This window comes from Phoca vitulina, unplaced genomic scaffold, assembly GCF_004348235.1.
Source record: "Phoca vitulina isolate PV1807 unplaced genomic scaffold, GSC_HSeal_1.0 scaffold33, whole genome shotgun sequence".
Taxonomy (NCBI): Eukaryota; Metazoa; Chordata; class Mammalia; order Carnivora; family Phocidae; genus Phoca; species Phoca vitulina.
This window is the reverse complement of record NW_022589736.1, coordinates 8493450-8520815: the sequence shown is the minus strand read 5'-3', so window position 1 is coordinate 8520815 and position 27366 is coordinate 8493450. Positions and strand designations below refer to the sequence as shown.

General features: G+C 40.9%; 1 protein-coding gene across 1 annotated transcript in view; it reads left to right on the top strand.

The window, feature by feature from the left end:
* Positions 1-27366, top strand: part of PRKCQ (protein kinase C theta) — a 189108-nt gene that overhangs the window by 30332 nt on the left and 131410 nt on the right. Inside the window, exons 2-3 of the mRNA XM_032425911.1 lie at positions 19539-19665; positions 23696-23895. Coding sequence (XP_032281802.1) covers positions 19548-19665; positions 23696-23895 — 318 coding nt within the window. The 5' untranslated portion in view covers positions 19539-19547. The remainder of the gene's footprint in view (positions 1-19538; positions 19666-23695; positions 23896-27366) is intronic.

Sequence of the window (27366 nt, the reverse complement as noted above, 5' to 3'; positions counted from 1 at the left end):
GAATTCAGCACAGATTTTATAAACTTCATGCCAAACTCACCTAATTTCCATTTTTTGTAGCATTACCAGACTAGTGAAATACTAGGCCGGTGAGGGAGCATTTTGATTTCAGTGAGACACTTAACCAGAATGTCTTATAATCCTGCTCCTCAATATATGGAAATGGCCCAGCTGGTGCCAGGGAGCAACAGTCTCAGGATTAGTGGAGGAAGTGATAATCTGGGAGGTAGGTTTCAGTACAGGAGAGAATCTCCAACCAAATTAAAACTATCTATCTATCTATCTATCTATCTATCTATCTATCTATCTATCTATTTATTTATTTATTTATTTATTTATTTATTTTTAAAGATTTTGTATTTATTTGACAGAGACACAGCGAGAGAGTGAACACAAGCAGGGGGAGTGGGAGAGGGAGAAGCAGGCTCCCCACTGAGCAGGGAGCCCGATGTGGGGCTCGATCCCAGGACCCTGAGATCATGACCTGAGCCGAAGGCAGACGCTTAACAACTGAGCCACCCAGGCGCCCTATCTATTTATTTATTTAAAAGGACTGTCATAGCTAAATGCACATCTGAGGATTCACAGGATTCTCTGGAAAGAACTTTTATGTAACCTGTGATTCTGAGTGCTGAACTCAGAGTGTCCACAAGGTCAGTATATGTAACTTTAGACAAAGTTCTCCAAGTTCTAACATGTCGTTCACTGATGAGTCCTGGAATTATGGTAAAACAAAGTTTTAGGATCAACAGAGAGGAAACCGGAGGCTCTAATCATCAAATGCACTGATATTTCTTCCCTCATGCGAAGAACCATAACTTGATGCTCAGCCATGTCACTTTCAATTATTAAACGGAAATTAAAAGTACTTCCTTTACGAGTTGTTTGGAAACAGTTCAGTTAAAGGTTGACAGGCAGCCTAGAATCGGACATAGGAGGTTCGTTCTTGCTCCAACTCAAACTTCCCTCCAAGCAGCAGAGAGAGACCTGCGTCACCTCGGTGACAACGTTACGGCATCACGGCTAAGCAAGGAAATTCTCAGTTTTCATGCTGCCTGGGTTCTCTGAAAGCATAAGGCACCAGTGGGGAGTAGTCTTGGTTTTAAAGAGCCATTCCTCGTGCCCTTCAAACCTAGTCATGCCAACTGTAGATGTGAAACCAAGAACTTAACGTTTCCCAATGAAACAGCTTCTATTAGATGCTTCTTGTCTCTCTGCTAAGAGTCATTCCTGTTAGAACACCATCTTCTCCAATCAGAATCCAGCCTGGCTTTCTTAGCTTACCGCAGGCCCAGCAAAGACAGAGCTGCAACTGGGTGTAGACAGGTTGGGCCAGACTTGCCTACCGATGTCCTGCTGCCCCCAAAGTCAGCCATCACTGGGCTCTGGTCCTGCAGCCCCAAAGGTCGGATGCCAGTAGACATTCTCCCTAAACAAGCTACAGAATCTAATCATCCCAGCAAGAGGAGGGGGTGTTTCAGCCAGGAACTGAAGGCAGATTCTGGGGGACGCTGGCAAGAGCCATGGTCCCAATCTTGTTCCTCCTGGAGGTGATGTGCACAGTCCTTCTGGGGAGAGAGGGTCCAGGGAGCAATTTCCCTACTTCCTCTCTGCCTTCGTATTTGCATGAAGGCCAGATGTTCTGTTTCTGTCCCTTGTGTTTTATGCCATTCCATCACCAGGGAGGAAGCACAGAACTACAGAGGTCCCAGAGGAGGAAGCGTGGGTAGGGTGGCACCATGGACGTGGAACCAGAAAAAGGCAGTATTGTTCCTGCTTCCCTGACCAACTTTGCAAAGACAGGAAGTATGACTTCATTACTGAGATCAACTCGGGTGAAGGTATCCCTCGAGGACCTTAGAGAAGCATTAGATGAATAATACCTTTTAATCATCATGTCTCCACAGTGAAGACCAGCTGCAGAGAACTCGGTGGGAACCCAAAGCTTCCTCTACAAAGATGTCAACATAACTCTCTCAGTCAGATGTAATTAAAAATAATTACTTACAGAACAGAAATGAGCTTACAGGAGATCAAAGAACTGTGTGTCTTTCTGAAAAGACCCCGTAAAGCAGAGAGAAGGTTTACAGCAGAGGGCCCTCAGCTTAGCATCCGTGGCACTTGAGCTCCAGTCCCCACTCCGCCATGATTAGCTGTGCAACCTTGAACGAATGTCCTCACCTCTCTGAGCCTATTTCCCTATCTGTAAAAATGGATAAGAATACCAACTTGAGTATGTCACAAGACCACAGCACTCAACTGGAGGAAACGTATGCAAAATCACTTTGAGTGAATGTCAGATTCTATCCCTCATTCTTGTTCATTTCCTGGAGAGGTAAACTGAGGCACAGATTAATGAAAGAGCTTATAGCTTTCAATTCTTTTTAGAACAAGATGAAATGTTGGTTTTAAAAACAAACAAAAGTAAGAGAGAAAAAGAATCCCCACTTCCCTAGAGCTATTCACAAATGCCCCCAGTGAAGAGCCAAGAGTACCCAGCCCTTCTCCATGTGTACCAATCCATGCTTCTGTACCCCACACGCCTCAGGACCTGTATCTCTGTCCCCTAAGCATGACCAGCCTATTGCAGTGGCAGCCTGACCAGTTCTCACTCCACTCTGAGCCCTGGGGATAGGAGATGTTGAGAATTAGGGGCAGGAGTATTTTCATGATATTGTAGGTTTGGTTTTGTTTCAAGGAGGAAAAGGCTGTGCCCCGGAACTCAGCCTTTTGCTTCTTGCAGCCTAAGAGCATGACAGAGGTACTAAGTATACGATGTGTTTCCTTCTGCTTTCTCTCCCAGAGGTCTTCTCCAGGCAAATTTGAATTTCAAATTTTTAAACCTCAGGAAAATATCTGTGCCCAGAAGATGGTTTGGGTTTGTTTTATGCTGTCGGTTGTGGAGACGGGAACATGACATTGATGCTGGGTGCCCCATTTGGTTACCATTGTCACATCCTCTTTCTTTTTTTGTGAGCAGGACAAGGAGAATTGGCTGGTCATTCTGAAGGCAGAGAAGAGGAAGGAGCAGAGTGGGGGAGGAGGACTTTGTAGAGTATAAGAATAAAATTCTGTTTGTTATCAGGATAATTATCATTCAGAAAATGCTTTCAGTTATATTCTTATTTCTTACTAAAGTCTTGGAAAGTGCAGTATTCGTTAGTGTATGTATTTGGCTTCTGTTATAAAGCTCCAAAATCACAGTGGCCTAAGCTTGATAGCTGACTTCTCTCCTGCCTGAGAATCCAGGCTCAGGCGGCCAAGCACATTGCCAACATGATTGCCAAGGTGATTCAATGCCACCACCTCCATATTCTAGCCAGTGGCAGGAGGCAGGTGGGCTCAACCTGGAGGTTGCACATCAGCCAGGCTCACCTGTCGTTGGCCACATCCAGCTACAAGGGAATTGAAGGGAATGGATCGGGGGCAGCTCTCCTTCTCTGTGTCAGTATTGTAAGGTTTGTGCCAGAGGCTGCCCTGACCTTCAAATGCCCCCTTTTGGAGACCACCATTTGCACATGTTCTTCTTGCCCTCATCCTCCTTTTGCTCCTAGTTCACCTTCCCTGGCATTACTCCCCACTGCCCTGTCTCCATTCCCACCCCCAGCCAGTCTCTGTTGCCATCCATCCTCTTTTCCCGCTGCACTTCTGCTCTCCGTGCTCGGCATCATCTGCCCAGCTCGTCTCCCCCAACCTCTGCTACCTCCCCAGAGTCCTTCCCCCACACCCTTACTCTCACGACCCTTGGCCATGGAGCCCCTCAGGTGTCCTGGAGCCAGAGAAGGACCTGATCCCATTGCTCAGTAAAAACAAAGAACTTCTGGCTTGGCTGCCCCAGCTACCTTGGGGTATGTTCCTAAAACTCCAAATGGGAGGTTGGGATGCATTTCCCAGTAAGTCTATTGTAAATCCATTGTCAGTGGTTTCAGAGTATCATTTAGTACTTCAGAAAATGTGCACATGTGGCTTCAGCATCATGGGTAACACTTCTATGGGAAAAAAAAAAAAATCTATTCTCTGATCTAAACAAGCTACTTATTAATAGACTTGTGGACCACTACTCTTTCCTAAAGTAGGAATCCTTATTGTAAGAACTGGAATAGTCTTGGAATCAAGAGCTATGGCTTCATTGTCTTAGTGCCTCCCCACAACACCCTCTCCATACGATGCTTCCAACCAGGTGGTATTAAATGAAAGAATGACTTGTTAAATTGCCAAATGTTATCAAGGTTAGGGATCTGAATGCGCGCCAGGTGATATTGGGGGCCCACAGAGGCCTTGCCATGGAAACGGACTAGATGCGGAATCAGAGGATGTAGGTCCCGTCACTTATAAGTTCTGTAACCTTGAAGAAAGTCCTGACTTCCGCAGGCATCTGTTTAACCCTTCTCTGTAATGGGAACCATCCATCCTACTTTACATAATTGTTAGGAGTGAAAGATGAGTCAATATATGAAAAGCAGTTTTCCCTTCTTGTTATACAAGATCATTTTTAAAAATCAGAATTGTAAAAAAAAAAAATCAGAATTGTAAAATCCTCAAAAATAACTACTTAAAATCACCTAAAATCTAGTCCACCCAGTGATGGCATCTTGGTTCATATTTTTTCCCCACTAAGATTTATGCATGTAAGTTTATATCTTTTTAAATTTAAATTTATATCTTTTTAAATCTTATATCTTTTTTATATATATATGTATATGATACATATACTATGGTTAGTACATCCCTTTTTTAGCTTAACTATATCTTGTAAATATCTTTATTTTAGTGAATAACAATCTACTGGTTGTAAAATATTCCATTGTAGTTATTTTCCATAATATATCCCAACAATATCATATTTTTGGACATTAAGGCTGTTTCCAGTTATGCCATTATTAAGCAATGCCGCAATGGGCATTCTTGTATGTAAACCTTCATGTACTTGCCTTAAAGTCATTTAATACATATTTCCTTCCATAAAGATTGTACATGTCCCTTCTCCAAACCATAATGGCCAGATCTGTTTCCGAATTTATACTTTATAAAGGTAATAAAGTTATACACTGTATATTACAAAATATTCCCAATAAGCCGCATGTTGGAGGGAGGGCATTAACAGTTATGTTTAGTGTAATAAATAGATCATAAATAGCCCATATCAGGTTTTGCTACAAAATTAGCTTGCACCACAGAGTAATTTTTTTTCTATTTTCTCAGCATTTTGGATTTCAGAATTGCAGGGAGGGGATTATGAAGCTGGTTAATTTACATTTCTTTTATTTCTAGTGAAATTGACCTTTTTCATAATTTATTCACCCTTCATAATATTTACTTTGTAAAATGTCTGCTCTCGAACTTCTCCAGTTTTTTTGAATTAGGCAAATAATATTTCATTATTAGGTTTGTCCCTTTTTATTCATGTTTAATAGCTTTTCACATATTTGTCAAATATTTTGCCGCATACTTTACAATTTTGTCTCCCAATTTGTTGTTTTTCTTATACTTTGTTAATGTTTACCACACATACATTTTTAGGTAACATAGTATAGAAATTTATTCCTTTCTGGGGCTGGTCTGTGGTATCACATTTGAGAAGTCCTCCCTAATTCCAAAGGATATAATTATTAATCTACATATCTAGTACTTCTAGTAGTGTAGAGGTTTTATTTCTACATTAATATCATCAACCTATCTGAATTTTATTTTGATGTTAGCTTTAATATAGGTTTTAGCAAATGGCCACAGCCTCGTTTATGAAGCAATCCTTCCTTTCCCCACTGACTTCAAATACCATCTTTATTGTACACAAAACTTTTGTAAATATTTGGATCTGTTTTAGGACGTTCTATTTTATTCTGACAATCTGCCCAACTCTTCTGCTGCCAACCCCACACGATTCTATTATTATATCTTTATTTTTTTATTTTAATATCTATTAGGGCTGGGGAGGAATGAGGGATGAATAGGCTGATCACAGGATTTTTAGGACAGTGAAACTATTCTGTGTGATACTATAATGATGGATACCTGTCATTATACATTTATCCAAATTCAATGAATGCACAACACCGAGAATAAACCCTCAAGTAAACTATGGACTTGGGGTGATGATGGTGTGTCAGTGTAGGTTCATGGATTGTAACTAATATACCATCTGGTGGGGGATGTTCATAGTGAGGGAGACTGTGGGGGGGGCAAGGGGTGTGTGGGAAATCTCTATACCTTCTCCTGAAAATTGCTATAAATCTAAAACTGCTCTAAGAAATGAAGTCTGTAAAAAAAAAAAAAAAAAAAAAAAAAAAAAAAAAAACTAGACATTGCTTCTAAAATGGAAGAGCTTACATTCAAGTGCATGGGGGGGGCGGTGAATATAAAAAGATAAATAGAAAATTCGAGTAGATTGCGATTTAGCAAGTATTGTGATACAATGGGTACTACAAAACAATGCTTCTCAAACTCTGTGATGAAGAACCAATTTTAAAAAACAAAAGCAATTTCCAATACCTATTAGCACTAGCAACCTCTTTATTACCTTCATTTTTGAAGAGCTATTTGTAAACTGTCAAGTACTCTATGCATATTACTTGTTATTTGCCAGTAATCTGTAATGGATTCCTTGTTAAAATGAAGATACTTATTCACTCCACCTACCTTCTACTCTGGAGAACAATGAAATTGCAGTTATGAAATGCTGTGATGTCCTTTTAAGAGACTGTTGTCTTATAAGAATAGGCTGAAGTACATTTCAAACGATGGCTCTGATCACAAAATAATCTTAAGAGCTCGCTAAAAATTCACCAAGTAAAGTCAAAGCTTGGCATTTGCAAGAGACGTATCTCATAATCAGATGCTTGTTTTTCTTTTTACCATTTTTTTTCTTCAAAGAAGCAAAGTTTTTAATCGCTTCACATTTTGTATGTATAAGATGCATATAGAAAACCCCTTTGGGATGTGCATGATGAGCATCAGCTAGGTTCACTCCCTGACGGAGTGCCTGGCTACTGTGTCTGAGGCTGCTGCAGCTGATCGAAATTCACAAAATCGTCCATGTCACAAATCAATCAGGGCGGGCCAAGGGTCTCACAGCTGGTGGGTTACACAGCCTTTCTGTGTGAGCGTACTAATACTCTGTGCATATACTGCTTGAGTATAAATCCAACCATCTGTCCAGATCATATTCCTCACGGAATGATACCCACAACAGTAGAACACAGGCACACTGGAGAGATAAATGGAGATGAATCTAGGGGACCTGGGCTCTAGTAGCACTTCTTTCACTAATTAGACAGGTAACTTTGATCTCTTGCCTTAATTTCTTGAGCCTTAATCCCCTCATCTGTTATGAGAGAGGACAGACCACTTGATGACTAAGAGCCCTTTCAGTTTTCAAAAAGAAAATAAAAAAGAACAGATCAACTAACTAATTTGTTCACATTCATTCCTAATTTATTTATCCATTTACTTATTCAAAAGACACTTATTGTGAGCACGTTATATGTCAGTTATTGCTCTACTCATGGTCCCCAAATGGGAGGGCAGTATGGAAAAGAGAGACACATTGCCCCAGGCCTGTGCACGCCCTTCTTTCTGTGGAGCTAGAATTCACTAACTGTGGGGAAGTGATGAGAGACTATGAGGGATGGATAAGAGAAATCCTCTGGGCTTCACCACATTTAATGCATTTAGTTAGAACAGGGTTCCTCAACCTCAACATTGAGTCACACCCTCTCCCTGGACGTTTGTGACAACCAAAGAGGTCTCCAGACTTTGCCAAACGTCCCCTGGAGGCAGATCGCCCTGGTTGAGAACCAGTTATTTAGAACCACCTTAATTCCCAGCACTGTGCTAGATGCTGAGCAAGTCAAAATGAGAAGGACAGGGGCCTGGCCTTGTGGAGTTGATACTCGTGCGCTCTTTCTCGAACTTCAATGTACACCTGCCTAGTAAGTGGAAGGCCTCAGATTGCTGAGCCCTGCCCACAGAGCTTCTAATTCAAGTGGGTCTGGGTGGGGCTGGGACATTTGCATTTCTAGAGTTCCCCATTGATGCTGATGCTCAGTGAGAACCTCTGAGCTAGTGGGTTCCCATCTTGCTGGCTAGGTGGGTATCCACTGCGATGTGGCCGACAATACGGATGTTCTCTTCTCCTGCAGTACGGCCGGTGTTCCCTGAGAATCAGAGTCATCTGCGGTTTTTAAAATGAGAAGGTGGACCCAAGATGGGCTAGTAAACCTATAATAAATTTGACACATCTCAGGAAGAAAAACCAAGTGGAGGATGTCATAACCTAGAACAATGACAAATGCTGGTCAATTTTATAAATGAATTTTGACTTCATTCTGAATGAACAGATCAGTAGGTCAATTAATGGGCTAGTGTAGGAACCTAAATAGTACCTAATTTCAACTTCCATGGATTCTCAGCTCTAATTACAAACATGCTTTTACACCCCACTCATTTCTAAGTTGGGGACATTTCTCTGTGCAACAAGATGTGGGTGACTCACCTAGCCCCACATGCACACAGATCCACCCAAGATCATCTGACCCCACTCTGCCTCTTTCTTGTCCTTCTCCTGGTCCCCATCCCTGGTCCATTCCATCCCCTTCTCAGCAACACGCTTCATGTGATGGGCAGTAACTCAGAGCACCGTTGCCTGTCACGGCTAACACATGGAGGACTCCTTGTATGTTATTCTGTACAAAACTCTTAGTTCATCTGTGGACTGAACATTGCTATTTCCGTTTGCTGTGGTGATACTACCCAAATACTGTATTTTCTTTGAAAAGCTTCACACCACCCTCAGGAGGAAGTGGGGTGTGGCGTCAGAGTAGCACTGGGAGGGTAGGGGTGCTTTGCTAGCGGTGTACCCAGGAGTGAGAGCCTATGTTGCCATTTCTTGTTTTCTCTGTCTCTAACACAAAGTCCACATTAACTGGCCACATCACTTTATTAACAGGATAAAAGGGGCAAGAAAGTAGAGTCCAGGCTCTCAAAACCTCCTTCTTGTATCCAGCACAGCTCTTTGTATATAGCAGGTAGGCTTAGCAGATGCTTAATGAGCAATGGCAAAAAATTGATATACATGTTGCTTCTTTCCTTAGCTAGTAGTTTTGGTGTATAATATAGTCCATTGAGCAAGTTACCATCACTGGCAACTAATTTTCATCAGGGAGAATTTCTAAGGATACTCTGGGAAAGTCCTAAGGGATTCCACCAAAGACTGTTACAAGCATTTCCCATAAATTAATTCATGTAATCCCCATGACAACTCTAGGAAGTAGATCTATTATTTTCCCCATGTTACAGATACGGAAACATAGACACAAAGAAATGAGGTCATTTGTCTCAGACTATGTATGCAGTTGTAAAAGCTGGATTTTATTCCTTAGCAGTGTCATTTACACACCTGTGAGCTCATCTGTGTGTCTCCATCCTCTGTGTCTCCTGCCCAGTAAAGGCCAGAGGAAAGTGGACTGTGTGTCCGGGGACTTCAGCTTCACCTTCTCAGTCAAGGTGCTCACTGACCAGAGTGCCCAGGGCCCTGGCTCTGATTGGACACCTCTGGTTGAGGTGGTGTGCTTTTCGTCACTGAATACCTAACTTCCAGGAAGAAGACTCTTACTCTTGTGCATTAGAAAGATTACAAAGTATCCTGTTTACTGGGTTGACAAAAAGGTAGAATCACAGAGAAAATTGTCTCTTTCTCCCCCAATTTGATTGCAATATAACCGACAATTTAAATTTGGATATACCTAAGGTATACAGCTTGGTGATTTGATGTACTTATACATTGTGAAATATCAGCACTGTCAAGCTAATTAACATATCCACTTCGTAGTTACTTTGTGCTTGCATGTGTGTGTATGTGTGTGTGTGGTGAAGACTGTCTTTTAAGAGTAAATTTTGACACAAGGACAGAGCATAAATTAAATTTGCTTCTTTTACGAGGCAGCATCTTTGGACTCTGTAAGTGATTACCCTAACTGTGGTTAGAGAAGTGTGCCAAAGAGACCAAGTCCCTCCCAACTTTATGTGAAGCGGTCAGCTTTGTTCTAGGCCCTGGCCATGTAAATCCTCACTCATCCCAACCCGCCACCTCTAACAGCATGAATGGCAGAAGCAGGGAGGTGAGATAGTACACACTGGTGACATCCTGGGAGTGTTTTGTTACCCAGTTCAGCAGCGTTGACCTCACTTCCAGATGAGAGCTTATGTTATTCCAGGAAACTTCAACTCCAATTATATTACCCACTTTTTCAAGACTATGGGGTAGAAAGATCATTAAACCACAGGGACTGACAAAGAGAAACATCAGATTAGTACCTAAGGTAATTAAGCAAGTAGGCAGCATGGAGGCTGCTGAGAAAGCCCATGCGGATTGTTGTGATGGTCCTTTCTAATTAGAGGCTGGTAGAGCAGATGGAAACCACTCTGTGGGGAAATCTCCATGCTTTCACTTCCTTCCCGAGCTAACCTTAAAAGGCATTTTCTAACAAGAAATAATGAACTAGTTTGGGTAGAGATGCTTAGCAATCAAGGCTGGAATCCAGGCTCTGCTCTTTAGTAGCTCTGTGACCCTCAGCAAGCTACTTACCCACTCAAGCCTCAAGCTTCTTATCTATGGACTGGAGTTAATTATACCCACTTCATGGACTTGCTGAGAAGACTGAATAATATAAACTATGTAGAGCTCTTTGCATACATGTGAGTTTACATGTGAATTGTAGGGGATCCATAAATAACCCCTCTAGCCTATGCTTGTGTTTGGAGCAAATAGATAGATCAGAAGTCAGAGAGATGGGAAAAAGAAGTCAACTTGAGGCTGGACTGGTGGATATGGCTAAAGTGTTCAAGCAAATAAGTTGGTCTTTATTCAGGGTGTGACAGGCAATGCTGGACAATGGCCGGCCTCCCAGGACTAGGTGGGTGGGCCCTACCCTGCTTATGGCAGAGAAGAATGGAGAAACATGCTGAGAGTCAGCAAATTGCCTCCAAAAGAAAGGAGGGTCTGGGCTTGGCAGGTGCAGTTTGTTCTTCTAAAACTTACCCATCCGATAAATCACTCCTCTTTCTATGGGGAGCAGGGAAGGATTTCTAAATGAGGCAGTATGTGAGTGAGGTCCCCCCAAAATGAGAAGGATTGGGGGATGGCTGTTGTGCATGGGTGGAGAGAACAGAGCATTCCAAACAGAGAGAGAGGTGTACACGGTCACCGAGATGGATGGTCAGTATATACCCAGCAAAGAGAGAAGTTGAGATAACATTAAGAGGCGTGCTGTGTGGGGAGGGCAAGTGGGAACCAACATGTGGAGGCTCTGAAATAACAGGTTAAGAAGCCATGATTCAATTCAGCAAGGACTGGGACAGTTTTCTCCAGTATTGGTGTAATTTGATCTAGAGCTATGCTTCAGTGGACTATCTGTTCATGTCACACATTAAAATTAGTGTCCGAATAGGAACAATGTCATCTGTTTTCTATGTTTCAGTATTAGTTTTGTTTCTACATTGTTTTTGGTGATATTAGTTTTATTTTGCTGGGGCTGGCATAACAATACCACAGACTGGGAGGCTCTCATAGTACGAGAGGCTGGATGTCCAAGATCAAGGTACCCTCAAAGTTGGTTTCTGGTGAGAGCTCTCTTCCCGCATGTTGATGGCAACTTCCCACTGTGTCCTCGCATCATGAAGAGAGAGGAATCTCTGGTGTCTCTTCCTCTTCTTATAAGGACACTCTCCTATCAGATTAGGGTCCCACCCTTGCGACCTCATTGAACCTTAGTTACCTCCTTGAAGACCCTAACTCCAAATACAGTCACCTGGGGGCTTAGGGTCTCAGTGTGTGAATTTGTGAGGGACACAGTTCAGTCCCTAACAGTTGGTGGGGGGATGTTTGTTAGTGTTTTCAGTTAGGAGAGCAGTACTAACTTTGTCAACAAATCCACTTTTTACTATATCCAACAGCTGGTTGAATGTTAGGCTTACGTTCTTTGGTCGTTGCAACACATACCATAGGGGTTATTTTAAAATATTATCTTCAGGTCATGCTTATTATTTTAATTCTCTTTTGAGCCCATATTTGTGGGCAAGAGGCTAATATTTAGTCTGATTCTTTTTATTATACTACTTGGTAGAAGTCTTAGCAATAGGGTAAAACACTTTTTGTTCTATCATTCACTATTTACCATCTTTCTTCTCTGCCCATTGCAAGGCAAGTTATTCTTAATTTATAGGTTATTTTCTACAACAGTCAGCTTTACCCAAGAAACCGTTCTATCTGTAAAGAAATGTAAAAGCTACAGATGTTACTTAATTTGCCTACATTTGCCTGATGTTTAATTCCTGAAACTTTGGCTGAGCTGACCCATTTGGATGCCATTGAATGCTTTTTGTCTCTCATTCCCAGGTTGACTGTTGATTCTTTTGTGTTCTCTCTTCTACCTGTTTGAGGTTTTGATATTTCTGTGAGACTCTCTCTGTGTCACTGAGACACCTCTTGCTAAATTATAGCAATACAAATGCTGTCCACACTTTTGTTTTAAATAAAGAAGTATGCTCATTCTCATTTCACTTGCTGCAGAGAAAAAGAAGTCTTCGTATTTTTTTAGCTGATGAGAGCATATAGAAATTCTGTTGATTTCTGTTTCTATGGAACTTCTCTTCCTCAGCTTTTGTTATGTGGTGGCCATCCTTAACATTACTGTGAAAGCATTTGGCTGATTTAAATGGTGGTAGGTGAGTCAGCCTGGGTGAGTAGGTGAGTTAGCACCCAGGGAGTCAAGACCAGAATTCTCAGTTCAGCACTTAACGGTGTATGACCACAAGCATGCTGCTGAACAGTTATACTTGGCCATCTCCCCGTGTCATAGCTACTTGCTAAAGACAAATGAGATCACACTTAAAGGTGAAAACGTTGAGTCATAAGAGTAAAGATTCTCTGCAAATTTAAAGTATGTATGAGGATGAGATTTCACAGCTGAGATCGCAAAAGCACAGAAGATTGGATGGGCATACTGACAGTCCATCATGATAAGTGCTGGCATCAAGATGACTCTATCAGAGGGTAATAAGTGCTCTAGGAGAGATACATGTGGGGTTTTATGGGAGCTCAGTGGCAGAGCACAGAGGGAGGCCACATAATTCAGCCCAGATATGCTCCTAAAAGACTATTTCTACTCTCTTCCTGCCCTTTTTTGGTACAAACTAATAAAATCAGTAAAGTCCATTGGAAAATGTATCAGAGTTGCAGTAATAATAATAACAACTAACATTTTTGAGTTTATTCTGTGCCAGTCCCGTTCTAAGCACCTCCATGTATTTGCCCATTCCATCCCCAGAGCCCTTTGAGACAAGTAATGGCACTATTACCACTTTCCAGATGAAAGAACAGGCTTAGGGAGGCTAAATAGTTCCTGCATTTGAGTTCATAATGGCATCAGTTGTTTGTCTGTAATAATGCCTGGGACATTTCCCTTGCAGTGACTTCCTCTACTACTGCCTGCTGCCTAATTGGACCAGAGTATACCCTTGCAGGTAAAAGAAATGCATGAAGATTAAGAGATTATTTCAAAAGCCTTGCTTTTGAAAATTAAGTTCCTTAGAAAAATACATTGAGCATCTACTACATATCAGACAGAGGGATCAACCCTGGAGATGCATGGATTATTAAGGCTTGGTGCCTGCTCTCAGAGCTCACAGCCTTGTTTGGGAAGACCAATAAGAACGAATACAACTAATAAAGTATTATAGGGAAATCTGGCTGTGTGAGTACCAGTACTGGTTCTCCTCCACAACCCCACGAAGCTGACTGAGATGTCCAAAGGAATGTGTTAATAGAGAAAACCCTTTATCACAGCTCGGGTCTAGTAAGTAAGGCACCCACATGCACATACTCTGGAGGAGTTTTGCTAGATACATTGCAGATGAAACCAGAGGGTCTTCTATGGTTTGAGTCAGATCCCTCTTCTGAGTATCTGTGGTACCTCAAGAATTAGGAGAAATCCTGGTGGGGCTCTGCTATGTCCCCCAAATTTAGTGGCTGAGAATAGGAGACAAAGAGAATGTGAGTGACAGGATCTACCCCACTCAGAAATGGGAAATGGCGAGCCATGGCAAATAAATATGGCAGGTGCTGTCTCACAGCCATGCCCTGAAACCTGTGGGGGACCTGGAGGGCTGAGTGGATTCCACCAAGATGTGCTGGAGGGAGGATGATGGAGGCGGAGGGAAGAAAGGCTTCAAAGAGGAGGTAGGGACAGAGCAGGAACTTGAAAGATGAGGAAGTGAGGGTGGGGTGCAGATAGAGGATGGAGTGAAATAGGACGGCGTTCCAGGGAGCAGGAACAGCATTACTAAAAGCCCAGAGCTGTGAAACAGCTTGACACCTTGGAGAAACTGCAGTAGTTCTGCACGGTCCTAAGTAAGATCCTTTGGGCTGCAGCATGCGGATCTGACTAGGAGTGAGAGGTGCCAAGGCTGGGTAGAGTGACAGGTAAGGTGCTGCAGCGCAGAGTCCGGGGAAGGCGAGTGGACCAGGGAGGGGTGCAGGAAGGAACAGAGCAAACGGGCTCAGGCACGAGAGGGGAAAGGCGGCCTCGGAATGCTGAGCTGAGAGCCATGGGACCAGTCGCGGAGCTGGCAAAATAGGAGGGGCAGATTCGAAAGGCGGGACAGTGAGTTCTGCTTGGACCTGGCAGGTTGACGGTCCTCAGGAGCTGTCCAGGAGAGAATGGAATGTGTGATTTGTGTGATTGTGTAGTTCAGAAGAGAGGTGGATAGAGGGACTGCTGCAGTGTCCAATACAGCCTGGCCAGACAGGCCTATGCACACATTGTCTGTTGTAAAGGGTGAGACCTCCACGAATGGTCAGCAAAGAGGATGTTTATGAAATTTGCATTCCACAGAGACTGGGGGAAGGCATCTCTGATGGATGCTATTCCAGTACATGTGTTATTGTACACAGCAATTCCCCTTTCGAATTCAGCACCCAGGGAAATCCCCTTTCTCCCTTACCATCAAACTCTGAGCACAAGAGGCCAGCCCACAGAAGTCTTTCATGTTAATTTCACCCTTATATGCTTATTACAGATCTTCTAGGCTCTCAATATATGTATACATACACATCCTGTACATACATACAGGTGTGTGTGTGTGTGTGTGTGTGTGTGTGTGTGTGTGTGTGTGTTCAGCAGGATTGTGGAAGTTTCCACTCACAACAGCATTATATCAAAGTGTATGATTCAAGTTGTCCTTGCCAGTGTTGGGTAAGAGCATTTCAAAAATATTTGCTAATTGCATGGGTAAAAAATATTATTGTTTTGTATTTTTTATGCTCAGTATTTTAACTCATTATTACAGTTTAAGTCGAGTTGAGTATTAATGGATCCCCAAACAAAATGCATTATCAAATTCTAATATTATTTTTTCTCAGCTATTTGCTCCAAAATGCAAAAGTTTTCAAAAGAGCTTAAATAGCAGAGTAAAAGCTATTTATTTTTCTTAAGGTTCTGACATTTTCCCTTTGGTAAATTGAAGCTACTCTTGATTACTTTAGATTTTAATTTAATATTTTATTATATGAATTTCCAGTTTCCTAATGTGTATTCTTTCATCTGTACCTAATGTGTATTTTTTTAAAGATTTTTATTTATTTTTTGACAGAGAGTGAGGGAACACAAGCAGGGGGAGTGGGAGAGGGAGAAGTAAACTTCCCACTGAGCAGGGAGCCCGATGCGGGGCTCGATCCCAGGACCCTGGGATCATGGCCTGAGCCGAAGGCAGACGCTTTAACGACTGAGCCACCCAGGTGCCCCCTAATGTGCGCTTTATCTATATAACCTCTGAATTTATTCCATGCCTTGAAATGCCAATAACATATCTTAAAATTTTGGTCTTTAAATGGTCATATGACAAAATTGGTGGTTATTCTTGCTGTATAATTCTGTGAATTTAAATCTAGATTTCTGTGATCACTACCACAATCAGGCTATTGTACAGCTTCATCTTCTCTCCAAAACTTGTTCATGCTATATCTTTATAATACCCTGTCCCTCGTCCAAACCACTGCTAACCACTGTTTTCTCCAAAGAGTTTTGTCTTTCAAGAATGTTATAAAATGCAATTATATAGTATCTTGTTTTATTTTATTTTTTTTAAGATTTTATTTATTTATCTTTTTTTTAAGATTTTATTTATTTATTTGACAGAGAGAGAGAGTACAAGCAGGCAGAGAGGCAGGCAGAGGGAGAGGGAGAAGCAGGCTCTCCTCTGAGCAGGAAGCCTGACGTGGGGCTCGATCCCAGGACCCTGGGATCATAACCTGAGCCGAAGGCAGACGCGTAACCAACTGAGCCACCCAGGCGCCCCGTGTTTTATTTTTTTTTAAAGAATTATTTATGAGAGAGAAAAAGAGTGCAGGAAGGGGAGGGGTAGAGGGAGCAGGAGAGAGTCTCAAGCAGACTCCCCAATGAGCGCAAAGCCCCATGTAGGGCTCAACTCCATGACCCTGAGATCGCGACCTGAGTCAAAATCAAGAGTCAGACACTTAACTGACTGAGCCACTCAGATGCCCCATATCTTGTTTTATTTTATATTTCTTAAATTGCTCACAAGGCTGAACATTTTCCTGTATACAATTCCCTGGTTACAATCATGATTGTTTTTTTTTTTAATATTTGGTGTAGTTCGTGTCATTGCCACTTAATTACTTGGGTCATAGGCAGTTTTTGTTTTGTTTGCTTTTACAAATTTGTATACACTTATTATGTAAGAATGATGCTTATTGTCCATTGTACTTACCATAGATATTTTCCCTGTGAAGTCTTTGTCTTTAGGTTTTATTATTTTCTTTAAATGTGTAAGACTTACAAATAGTAATAGCACCTGATCTAGTAATATTGAATACTCTAGTGATCTAGTCTGACCTACATTTAAAAAAAAAAAAAATTGTAAAAAGGTGCTTATCACAGCATTATTTCTATTGTGGAAAATCTGGAAACAGTCTAAACATGTAACTATAAGATTTTAGTAAAGCAGATCATGGAGCTGCCCCTCATTAGGATATCGTGCAAGAATTAAAAGGATGCTTACAAAGATGACATACTAACTTGGACAATTTTTGTGGTAAAATGTTAAATTAAAAAGCCAAATATAATCCCATAAGCACAGTATGAGCATAGCATGTAGAACAAAACCACATGGGGATTAACATAACAATAAAAAAATTAAAAAAAAAAGAACAAAACCACAAAACCTGTTAATTAAAAAAGACTAAAGAAAATACATCAAAATAGTAATAATGATTTGCTTTTGCTGGTGGAACTATGAGGAGACTTTTTACCAATTTGCGTATTTTCTTTATTTTGCATAATGATCACATTGCTATTAATTTTAGGAGGGGGAAAAGTTTTGAGTAGCTCAGGATTGAAATGCTTCCTTTTGCATTAAAAACACACCCCTGAGTGAACAACATGTTAGGTTCAGCACACAGATGCCAATTCTGTCTTCTAGATATCAGAATGTCAGATCACATCACAGTGACTAGACCTTTAAAAAGAGAGGCAATGGCTTGGCCATTGAACAGGTGCATGAATTGGGTAAACTGCCAAAATGCTCATGCGTGAGGGGCTATGGCAAGCGAATCTAGACTGCTAGGGGGGTAGGAAGTCAGCTGATGTCTAAGCAAGGCATGCTGGAGGAGAGAGGCTTCCACTACGACTCTCCCATACAGTACCAGAAACCCTGGTCACCCTAGACGTTTCGCTCTGCTCCCCAGATAGGTTTTCCCAAGTGCATGTTGTGCTGCTGCTAATTCTGGACCCAGCCTGGAAATAGCAGAGTGACACAGCCATCACTAAAGGTCACCGTGGTTGTAACTCGGGCTTTATGAGTCAATGATCCCTCCAGATTCAAATCCGAATTAATTACTCACCTTTACTCGTGCTGAGGAAATCTTCAGAGTGTCCACACATAGTAAACACTCTCATAAATGAGGATAGTTCTTGGCATTATTTCCTGATTAGTGCAGAAATAGAGGCTTGTCCAGAAGACCTAGGTGACCCAGGGAAGGGGGGTTCTCAAGGAAGTTTTTTCCGGAGAGCTCTTAGTCATTAGCTCGGCTCTTGTCCAAGAATCCTAAATTTGGAGGGCCAAGGGGGCCCCTAAAGACACATCTAGAAGTCATCTAGCAACTGTTTCAACAGTGTGATTTATACGGAATGTGTTTCAGAGGCTAAGAACACCTGACAAATATGGTGGTTCTACAACCATCTCCTTTAATTAAACCTGCTACACTGTGGGAAATTGAGACTTGCTTAGAATTCATGAAGTTAATAACAGTTGTCAAGAGCCCCTAAGCTGTCTCTGTAGGTTCAAAAAATACCCAAAGACCACCAGCATTTCAGAGAACTAGCGGTCTTTAATGGCTCTGCCAGATTCGGGATTATGGGCCCCAGATTTCCAGTTATGCCGTTGATGCTCACATGTGGGCTCCTATTCTTCTGAGGAGTTGTCTTTCTTTATACAAAGGTTGAAAGACAGCTCATCCTTTATTCTTCTTATCTTTGGCTTACTTAAGAGAGTGAGGGGAAATTAAGGAGGAGAAAACAGTTCAAGAAGAGAGAAGAAGCAAAGAAGTAACTTTTTCATTGAATACCAGAGGATAGTTTCAGATTAATGGGACCTCATGGAAAAGTAGGTTAAAAAAAAAAAAAGCAGGGATTGGGGGGGGGGGGTGGTTAGTTGAGATTAGTGGCCAGGCAAGGACAAGGAAGGACTGGCAGATGCAAAATCAGACTAGAATCCTAGAATTGGTTAGCCAACATTATGATGGTTTTCACCTATCTCTCTAGGTACGTGTAATTATTGGTAATTTGGCTTTTGTGAAGTACTTTGTTTATCCTTAGATGATAAAGCATGATTTTATGGTGGGCAATGATTTAGGGTTTTTTTAAGTGGTTTATAATGTTCGAAGGCTTATTACATATAAAGGTATATGTATGTGCATATATACATACATATATGCACGTGTACATGACTCTGAAGAAAGTAGACCCTTCTGAAATGTCTGAAGTAAACAGAGTTCAGCTGCTAAATGCCCAGAGCCAACTGCGTCACACACACAAATAGCCTGTATAAGAATTTTGTGGTGTCATATTTAACTGTTGTGACTAAAATAGACTCACCCTTTCTAAACTCATTTTCTTGTTGTTGTGTATTGTTTCTTGGGTACCTACTTGAATAATAGAAGAAATAAAATGTTGGAAATTTTTTGCCTCTCTCTGCAATTATTAAATGTAACTCCATTAAATTAAGAGTGGAATTATAGTTCTAATGATGAGGTCAAACAATGCAGACGTCCAGAAAGCCTCTTTCCTTGGCAAGTCAGTCTGTGGTTTGGGGTGATGTCCTTTGCAGAGGGGAAGTAAAAGCATTTGTTCAAATGGATAGTTGAACCATTTGAGCTTCTGGGCTGCTGGTGATAAAGCACTGGATAAGTGGGAATGGGACACCAAAAATAATTTATTTTATAGCATTTGTCTTTTGTCATTTTGCAGGGAGCAACCATGTCACCATTTCTTCGAATTGGTTTGTCCAACTTCGACTGTGGGTCCTGCCAGTCATGTCAGGGAGAGACTGTTAACCCTTACTGTGCTGTGCTTGTCAAAGAATACGTTGAATCGGGTAAGCTTGAGTGGGTATTCGAGGTGGAGGGGGCGGGGAGGAAGGTCCTGCTGTGAACTATGAGGCAAGTCCTTCCAGGAACTTCAGGCATCTGATTCAACCTAATTTTACACTAGAGGCAATTGATGCCCAGCCAAGCCAAGTACTTCCTCAAGGGCGTAGGAGCTAGTGACAGACTCTGAAGGAGACCCAGATCTCCTACCTCATGTTCCATTTCCCTGTGCCATTTTTCCACATAAGCAAAAGGAACAAAGGAAAGGAGAAATGGGTTGAGGACATGATGTGAGGAGTTAATGGGGCCAATAAAATCTACTGGTAAGCTCAAGTAGAACATGGGACCCATATTGCTAATGCTGGTTGTTTCCAATGATTACAGATAGATTAAGTCTTCATAATCTTACAATTAACCCTAAAGATGGCTTATTTCTTCTTTGGGCTAAGCTCAGATGAATGTTAAAAGAATATGTAATTAGCCATTAGAATCCAAATTTCAGAAAACTTATATATTTACAAAACCCTGGATGAGTGAAAAAATTGTCGTGTTTTGTCAAATGTAAATATTTCTAGGCAGTTCATGGTGAGGGGGAAAGTGTGACAGATCCCAAGATTCCTTTTGTGGGTTTAGATCATTCAATTAAAATAATCCTATTCTGCCTGGAATCTCTCCATGGAAGTTTACATCCCATTTTCCCAGTTTTACTACTTTTCTCTAGTTCCCTCCATACCTTTCTTGTTTCAGTAGACACATTGTAGAGACGAGATTAACACCGATGCAGGTTGTAGTAACTATAGGAGCCATTCCACTTGACTTACACAGAAAGTATTTATGGAGTGGGAGAGAAAAAGTGCCTTTTCCTTAGAGCTTCTATTCTAGCGGAGGAAGAGAGGCATGGGACAAACTGGAATATATGGAATAATGATAAGTGCTGGGCAGGAAACCCAAGCAGGGCAAAGCGGGGAGCAAAGGCTTGGGGACAGAGAGGCGTGTTTTATTTCATATAGGGTAGTCCTTAAAAGGCCTCTTATGGAGTGGCATTTACAGATGCAGGAAGAACCCGATTCAGCAGTTGAGAACCTCCAACGAGGTGTTTCCAGCTCAGAATCTTGGGTTTCCAAATCCTACCATGCTGGCTTTTTCCTCCCTTAGAAGACTTGTGCTTTGTGATTGACTCCATCCTTCTAGCCACTGTGAGTGCATCAAAGCTGAGGAGAATGTGTGAATCATCCTGATTTCCCTTCTGCCTGGATTTCTCTCCTGTTTAGTTAAAAGTGAGACTAGCACTTGCTCCCAATCTAAAACCTTTCAAATGTCACAGAAACCTTTGAAGTGTAAAATGTCTGAGTTTTTCAAAGCCGCTTTTGACTTAATGGGTCTCCTGGATCCCATTCTCTATAAGCACAGGGTCTCACTGACATTTGCCTCCTGAGAGCCTTTTTTAAACTTCTTCTTCTTCTTTTGGCCTTGCCTTTGAACTTGGTCTGATCAGCCATGTGGATCAAGAGACCTTGTCAGAGAAGAAGACTTTGTTTTTCCAAAAGGTTAACCTGCAGAGTTCGGAGATTTTGGTTTTTGATTTTGTTTTGGTTTTTGTTCTGAAAAGGAATCACTCTGCACATCACAATTCAAGTATTACTTCTATAGAATTTATGGGGTTTTTTATTTCTTAATTTGATTATAGTTGACACACAGTGTTATATTCATTTCAGGTGTGATTTGATAAGTCTATATGCTATGCTCACCACAAGTGTACCTACCATCTATCACCATGCAGCACTATTACAATACCAATGGCTAGATTCCCTATGCCCTACCTTTCATCCCCATGACTTATTCACTCCAGAACTGGAAGCCTGGACCTCTCTCTCCCCTTCCCCCATTTTTCCCATTCCCCACCCCACCCCTCTAGAAACCATCAGTTTGTTCTCCATATTTATAGGTCTGATTCTGCTTTTTGTATATTTATTAATTTGGTTTCCTTAGATTCTACATATGAGTAAAAAATCATAGGGTATTTGTCTTTTTTATTTTGACTTATTTCACTTAGCATAATACCCTCTAGACCATCTATGTTGTTGCAGATGGCATCTCATCCTTTTTATGGCTATATAATAGTCCAGTGTGTGTGTGTGTGTGTGTGTGTGTGTGTGTGTGTGTGTACACACATCTTCCTTATACATTTGTGTATTGTTGGACACTTAGGTTGTTTCCATATCTTGGCTATTGTAAATAATGCTGCAATGAACATAGAGGCGCATGTTTCTTTTCAAATTAGTGGTTCTATTCTCTCTGGGTAAATACCCAGCAGTGGAAGTACTGGATCGTATGGTAGTTCTATTTTTAAGTTTTGAGAATCCTCCATACTATTTTCCACAGTGGCTGCCCCAATTTTTAAAAATGTATCCATCTTGGAGATCTTAGATTGCATTTTCCATGATGAGTCAACAGAACAGGGACAAACAAGGCAGAGTGTTGTCAGTCTGAGAGCCTTTAGGATTGGTAAAACTCACTGTAAGTAGATGGGATCCTGAGTTCCGGTCCTCTTTTTGGGAGATTACAAACCTAGTGAATGGAAAGGTGAGAAGAGCCTTATCACAGGCATCTCTGTCCCTTGCAGGGGCGTGGAGAAAGGTTGCAGCTGAGGAGTTATGAGAAAGAGGGGCTTCCCATCTGTGGAAGTAAAATGTTACTGTGGTCATCAGAATTGCCACTGGTATTTTTAAAATGTGCAATCTCCAGTTAAATTTTTTTTTTTAAGCAAGCCATAAAAACCCTCCCCTTCCTCTTCCACCTTTGACAGTGTCAGAGTTTATCCCTTTAATAGCCAGGTTTATCTAAAATTAGAAGTTTCTGTTTATTCAAGTGCCTGTATACCTCCCAAATGACAATTTAGCAAATGCTAGGTGCATGTTCTGCTTTGGCATTGTGCATCAGAGAGAAGGGGCCATCAGGAGTCCAAACTGCTTTGTTTCCATGCTTAAATGGATCTTACTTTACCAACATCTCTGAATTGCTAAATCTGCCACTTAACGTGCTTCTTATCACAAGAAACCAATACTCAAATACAGCTGCAGTTTGCTGTTCCTGAAATGATTAAAGAATAAATACTACAGAAAATCCAGTGGGGATGAAAGATACGCCAGTATCACTTAATTCCACTAGCAGACTCTTTCCCAATCACTTGGTGGTTCTAGAGAGGTTTTCCTTACACTTTATCACCCTGACCATAGTTCTTGTCATCAGCCACTTCCAGGTCTCCCGCCTGCCTGCCTATTCTCACGTGTAGGTCTATAGTCTGCTTCCCTGATCCGAGGGATTGAGAACACTGCCTCTCTGAGTTTCTTGTTTGTTTTTGTGTAGGGTGGATAGTGCATGTAAAATGTATCCTCACTTGAGAATTAGAGAAAGAAATAATGGCTCATTATGTTTTAGAGGTTTTTTTTTTACCTCACAGTGCATTTATGTCAAATGGAAAATTTTTAAATGTCTTTTTAAGAAGCATTCACTATAAGCCTTAAATTATGCCACAGAGTCTTTCAGATGAACACACAGTAGTTTTCGATCGACTCTTCTTAACCAGATGACAGTGAAATTAATTAGTTGTGTGTCCACCCTTTGTAGATCATCAAAGGAAGATACCAAAAGGCATGAAAGTGTATGACATGTAGAGAATGGGACCTAGGTCACTCTACCCTCCCAAATATAGCAGGCTTGGCCCCTGATGTCTATTTGCTCGAAGTAAAGCAACTAACTGTTGAATAGGAAAAGAACATTGCCAATCCAAGACTTTATCATATTTTTGTTGCTTAAATTACCAGATTGATTTTTAAGTTTCAATGTCTCACCTTAAAAATAGACCTTAGGACTGTCTCATCCTGTCCTATATTGTCTGTAATTGTTTTACGTGTTACTTTTGACTTCCCGATGGAATTATGTATCCTAGAGAACAGAGGGAGCGAGTGCCACTGTCAAGTTGAATTATTTCCCAGAGTTGGCTAAAGGAGTAATGAGAATGTATCTTTCTGTTCCTAGAGAATGGACAAATGTATATCCAGAAAAAGCCAACTATGTATCCGCCCTGGGACAGCACTTTTGATGCCCACATCAACAAGGGAAGAGTAATGCAGATCATCGTGAAAGGCAAGAACATGGACCTAATATCTGAAACTACCATCGAGCTCTCCTCTCTGGCTGAGCGATGCAGGAAGAACAATGGGAAGGCAGAGATATGGGTAAATATCCAGGCTGTGAGCTTCTTTTAAGTGTTCACACCACTAAGTGATAAGCACCACACTCGCTGAAGACTAGAGCAGAGTTTCAGTGTCATCCTGAAATTATGACACACTAATCTTGGATAAACAGATTCCCTACCACTTACTCACTGATGGCTTGATAATGAGAATGTTCGTTGTAGACTGTAAAACATACTGACATATTCAAATACCTTGACTCCTGTGTAAGATGAAGAAGGTCTCTTAGGCTATGAAGAATTGTTATTGATCTATAACATAAGCTCAGAAATATCACAAATTCCCCTTAATTTGGGAACCTAGCTGTGGACTATTTGTTGAGATATCATATCTATGTGATCTCTTGATAAGATATCTTAGATAAGGTGATAGATAAGGGAAAGGACCAGCAAAGATCCATGTGAGGTTTGGTCTTCCCTCCCCATACTTTGCCACTCCCTATCAATTTTTTTAGCCATAACTATTCACTTAGCTCACTTTGTACCAAACAGTACATCACACACAATCCATGTTGCTGTACTAAGTTTTTGAAAACTTAATAACTGTTTGGGTAGCGAATGTTTAGAAATGTTAAAGGAAAGAGTGAAATATAAAAGCATAAAAAATTCTCATGAAAATTTCTGGGGTCCACAAAATGAAAAAACAAAACAACCACAAACACCAGTTAAAAACTGTTTTTAAATGATCTGCAACCCAGAAAATGTTTTCAAATGCTTTATCATTTATTCAAAAGGAGAGAATCTTACCTTTTTCTTCTTATTTCCTATAACTCAGGTTTTTAAGAACTCCACCCGAAACATTTTTTGAAGTTGCTGGTTTCAAAATGGGAATGATGGAAACCTAACAACTAGATTTTGGTGTCATTTTTAAATTTTTGACCTAAAAAAAAAAATCAATACTCTTAAGGAAAGTATATATTTATATACATCTTTGCTGGTGACACTAAAGTAATCTTTGAAGATAAACATATACCAAGATTTTTTTTTTTAAGTTCCCACACTTAAACATGTTTAGTAAATGTAGCCCAGTAGTATCTGTGGTGCACTTCTGTGTCTGGTGGAGAAATGATCATGGAAACAGATCTTGTTTCGGGGGTGAGGGGGCTGCCTAGGCAGGTAGAAGAGGCTAAATAACTGATAACATCACAGGTGCGACTTAATGTGGAAAGGTTTACACAAACCAGGGAGTGGGAGACGCCAGCACTTAGCTCAGCTAGAAGAGATTAATTAGACCAAATGTTAACCTGGTTTTCCACTCATCCTTACTTATTTTCGGCTTTCTGCCTCATTTTTTTTAAAAAGAGTCACCAAATCCCTAATTTTTCAAAAGTAGCATGCTATTTGGGGCGCCTGGCTGGCTCAGTCTGTGGAGCGTGTGACTCTGGATCTCGGGGTTGTGAGTTCAAGCCCACATTGGGTGTAGAGATTACTTAAAAATAAAATCTTTAAAACAAACAAATAGCATGCTATTGGATTTCCTTCTCAGTTAAATGGATAATGAAATTTTAAATTATTTGTTTAGGCTTCACTGATGAGCAGATTGGTTTTCTATTTATATCTCTTTAAGTTGTATTTGATTTCTTGCTTAGGTGTTTTCTGATTTTATTCTTGTCAGAGTTTTTACTTCTTTTTTTTTTTTTTTTTTTTTTTTTTTTTTTGTAATCTAGGGTTATTTAGCCATAAATAACCTTGGCCTTTGGTGGTGGCCTTCAGATGGTGGCCTTCAGATCCTCATTTTACTTAAGCAATCTTTTTACATTTTACAACTTTTTTTCCCAAGAATATTTCTTAGTTTACTTTCATTTATAGTGTTTAAGGGCCAACAGGATGCTCTGGACTTAGATTTCCCCTTGCTCTATTGAAATCCACTTTCTTAAAAATAATTTCTCTATCTAAAAAATATCCACAGGGGAAGGGAGGGAAAACAGAATGGGAAGAAATCAGAGAGGGAGACAAACCATGAGAGACTCTGGACTCCAGGAAACAAACTGAGGGTTACAGAAGGGAGGTGGGTGAGGGGATGGGGTAACCTGGTGGTGGTTATTAAGGAGGTCGCGTGTTGTGATGAGCACTGGGTGTTATATGCAACTAATGAATCATTGAACACTACATCAAAAACTTAGGCTGGCTAACTGAACATAAAAAGAAAAAAAAGACGTACCCACAAAAAAATATATCTATTTTCTGAAATTTGCCCTTCATCTCCACAGACTCCATCCAGTTTCTTTTTCTTTTTTAAATTTTATTATGTTATGTTAGTCACCATACAATACATCATTAGTTTTTGATGTGGTGATCCACGATCCACTGTTTTCATATAACACCCAGTGCTCTCTGCAGTACGTGCCCTCCTTAATACCCATCACCGGGCTAACCAATCCCCCCTCCCCCCTCCCCTCTAAAACCCTCTTTGTTTCTCAGAGTCCATAGTCTCTCATGGTTCATCTCTCCCTCCAATTCCCGCCTTTCATTTTTCCCTTCCTTCTCCTAATGTCCTCCATGCTATTCCTTATGTTCCACAAATAAGTGATAATTGACTTTCGATGCTTGACTTATTTCACTTAGCATAATCTCTTCCAGTCCCATCCATGTTGATGTAAAAGTTGGGTATTCGTCCTTTCTGATGGCTGAGTAATATTCCATTGTATACGTGGACCACATCTTCTTTATCCATTCATCTGTTGAAGGGCATCTCGGCTCTTTCTATAGTTTGGCTATTGCGGACATTGCTGCTATGAACATTGGGGTGCATATGGCCCTTCTTTTCACTACATCTGTGTCTTTGGGGTAAATACCCAGTAGTGCAATTGCTGGGTCATAGGGTAGCTCTATTTTTAAATTTTTGAGGCACCTCCACACTGTTTTCCAAAGTGGCTGTACCAACTTGCATTCCCACCAACAGTGTAAGAGGGTTCCCCTTTCTCCACAACCTCTCCAACATTTGTTGTTTCTTTCCCTGTCCATTTTTGCCATTCTAACTGGTGTAAGATGGTATCTCAGTGTGGTTTTGATTTGGATTTCCCTGATGGCTAATGATGATGAACATTTTTTCATGTGTCTGTTAGCCATTTGTATGTCTTCTTCAGAGAAGTGTCTGTTCATCTCTTCTGCCCACTTTTTGACTTATTTGTTTTTTGGGTGTTGAGTTTGAGAAGTTCTTTATAGATTTTGGATACCAGCCCTTTATCTGTAGTGTCATTTGCAAATATCTTCTCCCATTCTGTGGGCTGCCTCTTTGTTTTGTTGACTGTTTCCTTTGCTGTGCAGAAGCTTTTTATCTTGATGAAGTCCCAAAAGTTCATTTTTGCTTTTGTTTCACTAGCTTTTGGAGATGTATCTTGAAAGAAGTTGCTGTGGCCGATGTCAAAGAGGTCACTGCCTATGTTCTCCTCTAGGATTTTGATGGATTCCTGTCTCACATTGAGGTCTTTCATCCACTTTGAGTTTATCTTTG